The sequence below is a fragment of the Antedon bifida genome, chromosome 1, assembly GCF_963402885.1.
Source record: "Antedon bifida chromosome 1, ecAntBifi1.1, whole genome shotgun sequence".
NCBI lineage: Eukaryota > Metazoa > Echinodermata > Crinoidea > Comatulida > Antedonidae > Antedon > Antedon bifida.
Genome location: NC_136226.1, coordinates 11,007,823 through 11,013,608, shown reverse-complemented (window position 1 = coordinate 11,013,608; position 5,786 = coordinate 11,007,823). Strand labels below are relative to the sequence as shown.

At 33.4% G+C, this 5,786-nt stretch overlaps 1 protein-coding gene across 1 annotated transcript; it reads left to right on the top strand.

The window, feature by feature from the left end:
• Positions 1 to 383: 383 nt before the first annotated feature.
• Positions 384 to 5,558, top strand: LOC144834737 (organic cation transporter protein-like). The gene is made up of 7 exons (XM_078689647.1): positions 384 to 611; positions 1,538 to 1,641; positions 3,201 to 3,339; positions 3,494 to 3,582; positions 3,762 to 3,970; positions 5,244 to 5,373; positions 5,495 to 5,558. Exons 1-7 carry the CDS (start codon positions 384 to 386, stop codon positions 5,556 to 5,558), a joined length of 963 nt encoding a protein of 320 aa, XP_078545773.1.
• Positions 5,559 to 5,786: the final 228 nt, after the last annotated feature.

Below are 5,786 nucleotides of genomic sequence, written 5' to 3'. Positions count from 1 at the left end.
ACGTCCGTTCACCATGGTGCATACAATACTAATGTGCGGTGTTGAGCCCATGAGACTCGCAGGAGCTGTTTTCAAAACAGTTAAACTTGAACGAGGAATTGCGCGGTGATACATTTAATGGTATTCTATATAGTCTTGTGTTATGTTAATAACTAACATTTGTAACAACTGTAGCCTACACACAATAGAACAAATCCTATCCAGAGATCAGTAGCGTCAGGATTGGTTGTTGAATAAGTACCAATCTAATAACACTATGAAGTTTGATAACGTCTTTAAATACATTGGTGAATATGGTCTCTATCACAAACTGGTGACATTGTCAATATGCTGTCTTATATTTTTGAATTCGTTTACTATCAACCGTGTTTATCAGTGGGACTATGGATCACCATTGCAAGTCTCCATATGAAGCTAATTGTAGCGAACTTTATCTCGGTGATTGCTGGAATACAAACGATAGCATGAGTCTTCCACCAGATGATGAGGGGACACTATTAATCAATGAAGCACAATGTAAAATGTATGCAAATGATACGACTGAACTGATTGATTGTGAACATGGATGGGCTTACGATCGATCACGGTATGATTCCACTATTGTGTCTGAGGTAAGATTGTTTATTTTGTGTTCGTCAAGAGGTAGGACAAAACTCAAGAAAGGAGGATTATGGATAGATAAATAACACCATAAATACATTAAATAGATATAATGTTGAATATTGTTGTTGAATGTTGTAGATATAAATGAATGTCAACATTGTTTTTTTGCACACACTAAGTTGGCTTGTATGTTATTGTTTTATCATTATGCTGGTCGAAACTATAGAAATAACATACTAGCCCATATGGCGTATGTATTAATATACAAACTGATAAGTTATTACAATATAAACTATTGGCATAAAGACTGGTTGAAGTCACTGTGTCTCCCATAATGCATGCTCTATTGTGTAGAAATAGAGATTAGTTTTAGATTTTAGAAACGGTTGCGTTGGAGTACCTCATATTCAAAACTGTCATTGTGTATATGAACATTAAAGTTTAGCTCGTGGTGAATACTTTGTAAAAAAACCTTAGATAAACATCTATTAAAACTGATTTAGTTAGAGGCTAGGCTAGGTTTCAATCTTTCAAAATGATATCATTGTATGAGCAGGGAAGAGTGTAATTAACTCTTCCTTGATATATGAACGAGCACAACAGTAGGCCTCTATACTTTCCGGCCTTTTCAGCACACATTATGTTATAATATACAACATCTAAAACCGTTATTTTAAAAATCTATTTTGACAAACCAAAATTAGTTACTGACCTGACTGACAGTTCGTGAAAGGAGCACTGAAACTGTCAGTCAAGTCAGTAACTAATTTTGGTTTGTCAAAATAGTTTTTTTAAATATCGTATCTTCAAACCAGATGAACATTTTCAATCATTCTAAAATCATTGTTACCTATATTTCAGGAATTGTTCCAATACATCCTAACAATTAGTGTCAACAATAAATATTTATATAATATGCATTATATTTTGGTAGTTTGACCTGGTGTGTGAAGAAAGTTATTTGGTGTCGTTGGCGTCATCCTTGTACCTAGCAGGCTTCTTTGTTGGTTCTATTCTATTCGGACTTCTTTGTGATTTGTAAGTTTTAAATAAATGAAAGAATTCGGTACCTTCATAATAGTATCATGCCATTCAATTTTGGAAGCAATCCGGACCAGGATAACAATTCTAGACCACTTTTTATTATTTTACTAATATTAGGCCGTAACTATACAAGAAGAATGTTTATCACGATTCTTGATACCTGTTACTCCTGGTGGATGTTGCAACTCTCGGATTGCTCTTGTTTAAATAATGGTTTTCGCGATTTTCAGCGAGTCTTCTAATTATATGCGATTTTGAGTCTATTCCTTAATCCATGTTTGAGTGTAGTTCAAACTTATAAGTACCGTACTCTTCGACTGCTGCATTTTGTTACACTACTTACATTTTATAAATTTCAATTGTTAGTCTAGGAAGAAGAAAAGGAGTGTTTTTAGGCTTTGCATTGTCTTTATCATTCTCGATGTTATGCAGTCTGTCGAAATCATATGTGATGTATGCGAGTTTCCGCTTCCTGACCGGAATATGTAATATTGGGATATATTTTTCAGTCTTCACTTACGGTAGGATAATATTTTATTAAAGATCATTAAAATTCATATTTTAAACCATTGACCAACTTAACAAATACAATTAAAATGGTATATTCAGAGCTGATAATAGGTATAATACTGCACAGTGTACTAAACATTCACGCAAAATTGAGACTTGAGACAGAAAAAAAAATAGAACGACATAATGAAGGAGCTTTCGATTGACATCATGTTAATGCATTATGTGCATGCAAGGGCAATATGCATGGGGCCTAGGTTTGTCTCCCTGCTCCAGTATCATGCCTGGTAAAACAACACGCTGTAAATGTCGCGACCTTTCAAGCTAAATTGGTAAATAATATAATCATATTTTAATGTTAAATGTTAAAGTTTCAAACATAATATAATTTTCGTCACGGGCATACAATGAACATTTCCAATATATTTCGTAAACTGTCCCGATAATGTAATACCATACAGACAATTTATATTTAAATATTGTTTTTTTCTCTGTTATTATTTTCAGTTACGGAATTAGTTGCTCCATCTAGACGAGCCATGATGTCTACCATTGTGACTATCTATTGGTGCTTTGGCATAATGATGTTAGCTCCGATTGCTTATTTCATTAGATCACGGGACAAGCTTCTCATGACTTTCAGCATTTCCCTTTCCCCTCTGCTGTTGCTTTACTTGTAAGAACCAATATATTATAATTGTATTTTATAAATTAAAAACGGAAAGCTTAAAATGAATGTAAACAGGAAATATAATTAGCTGTTGAAGCTGTAGCCTTTTCTATAGTACAGTAGGGTCATAATGTTAAAATCGTGTAAAATGGTTTTTTTCTTATGAAAAAAACAAAAACAACTCAAATCCGAAAAACTTAAGACTTTGTTTAGGGAGCAACATGTGATTATTAGCTCTGTTAATTAATTCACTTATGGTAACAATTTCGTATAAATATTAAAAAATGGTCAAACAAAGTTGGTATTATAATATTTGTATGGCTGATAGGTAATATAGTAATTCATTTATAACCTAATTTGATCATTTTTACAGTTTTATTCCAGAGTCACCTCGGTGGCTTCTTGCCAAAGGGAGAACTGAAGAAGCAAAACTTGTTATTCAAAAAATTGCAAAAAGAAATAAAGTTGGAGATTTACCGGATGACATATTGGACAATTTAGAAGTTGGATGTGTAAGTTGACATATTTATTTCGCTGACAAAATGTCATCTTATTAGCAGAGTCTAAGACGCGTTCATACCGTAAACACGGAATGAACAAGAACCAAAGATTATGAGCGTAACATAAAACAAAATGTAACGTAAAACGCATGAATATTTATTATAGGATTCAAGTGAAAGTACCAAGACTAGTCCGTTGATTATACTTCGATATCCACAGATGAGAAGAAAAACTGTTTACATCACATACAGTTGGTACGACACATTTCTTGTTTATTTGTGTATTAAAACTATTTTCATGTATTCCGCTCTAAAACTCTGTGACCGAAAAAGTTAAAAAGGTAAAAGTGTAATGTCATTACAGCCACATCAGATATATGTTTTTGATAGATTCAACTAAAACTAAATTTTGCTTAAACTAATGTTTAAAATAGGTTTGCCGTTAACCTTGCCTACTATGGTTTGACGTATGGTGTTGAGGGTCTAAACGTCGACGTATACATTGGAACTTTCTTGGGTGGTGTTACCGAGTTGTTGGCCTACCTGTTCACTTGGTTCTTTATTCAGAAGCTGGGCAGACGATGTTCACTAGCAGGTACCCTTGTTGCTGGTGGTGTTGCTTGTTTCATCAATATATGGATTCGTAAGTCTAGATTCGGTCCACATCGATGCGCATGCTCTATTGAAACTTTTCAAGTCTGTCAAGTAACACCAGAGCGCGTTTGATGTAAAAAAACTTTTGTTTGGAAACTCAGTTTGCCATTGTTTGTAGAACGTTGTGCTTAAAGATATATTGTCCCCCTAAAAAAAAAAATTGTTTCACATTTTTTGTTGAATATGCCATTTTATTGTAATGTTATTCACTTTGAGCAAAACAGATTTACCTGAAAAAATGTTATTTAAAGCAAAAAATTCTTAAATTGTCTGTCAGGTAATGGTTTTTGGTTAAAATTAAACGGTTTTTTTGTCTCTTTATAAGTGAAATAATTTTTTATTTTGATTTTTTTTTTACAGAAGTGAATAACTTTATTAAAACTGCAAAATGAACTATTTAAAGTCTGATTTTATTATTTATTATTTTTCATGTTTTTGGAGGACAATACATCTTTAATGGAAGCTGTACATTTGAAAATCTCATGTCGTGTGAACCTCAAATGGACAGTCACAACCTTCCCAAATATGGTGGTTGGTGGTTGCGTCTTATGGTACTGTGTACTTTGTACTAGTCCATGATTGCCTGGGTACGAAAGTTTGGGGTGGGGTTCAATTATACTGAATTGAATCAACAATGAATTCCAAATAAATTAGTGTGTTGGATTATAATCCAGCATACGGTACTATATACTGACAATAAGAATTCGACCTTCTGTTTTGATATGCTACAATTATTACTAAACTAATTATTTTTAACAATGTATTTTTCAATCGGGTCGATTCGAATTTTCAATTATTAATGAGCAACGTGTTGCTTTTATGAGGCCATTTTAGAGTAATAATAATTATGTTTGTACATTTTCAGCGGTAACACTGGTGGCTTTCAGAACATCTTTAGCAATGATTGGCAAGTTTTTTATTACATCTGCATTTGGAATTGTTTATATATATACTGTTGAACTTTTTCCAACGAACATTAGGCAAGTTAAATATATTTACTTTACAGTAATACTATATGATAAGTTCGTAAAATAATATTAATATGTTCATGAATGTTGTCTGGTCTGTGTAAATGGTCTGTAAAATACAAAATAACAAGCACCCGCTTCTTTTGCTGCCATTGTAACTTGTGTCAATACATGTCACATATTGACTGAAACGTAATTGTATACGTGTTTACAGGACCACCGGTTTAGGAATATGCTCCCTCTTTTCACGAGTGGCTGGGATGATTGCCCCTCAGATTTTTTTTCTCGAAAAAGTATGGGCACCTCTGCCACTGGTGGCGTTCAGTTTTACGTCAGTGACTTCTGGACTGGTGGCACTACTTCTGCCTGAAACTCTAAATGTGCCACTTCCGCAGACTATAGAAGAAGCTGAAATGATTACGAGGTAAGAACAGTACTTAAGCGTGGTTCCCACTAGCGACGCTAGGTTCTTTACTTTTACGTTTAAACATATTTCTCCGCATCTTTTAGTCTATTACCGATGACATGCCGTTTTCTTGTTTCAGGAAAAACAACATAAGAGGGAATAAAGATTTTGAAAGTCTTCAGATGCAAGCAGCCAATACTTAAGAATAAACTAAATTAGAAATTTGTTATTGGAATAGTGATTAAATCGGTTTGTTTTGGTTCTCATGCTAGGTTTAGTTAAATTCGTTTGGGTTTGGGTTGTATCTAGATATTTAAATCGCCGTGAAACTAAGCAATGTGGTCTAAACATGTTATGTATAGAAGGGAATAATAAAAAACATTAACACGTTGTAATAACATGTTGTAGCTAATTAAGAAATAACCGTACCA

Coding starts and splice junctions, on each gene's coding strand:
- LOC144834737 (XM_078689647.1), top strand. CDS start 384: ATGGATCACCATTGCAAGTCTCCATATGAAGCTAATTGTAGCGAACTT. Junction 3,583..3,761: donor GTTTACATCACATACAGTTG/GTACGACACATT, acceptor TGTTTAAAATAG/GTTTGCCGTTAACCTTGCCT. Junction 3,971..5,243: donor TTTCATCAATATATGGATTC/GTAAGTCTAGAT, acceptor TTCTCGAAAAAG/TATGGGCACCTCTGCCACTG.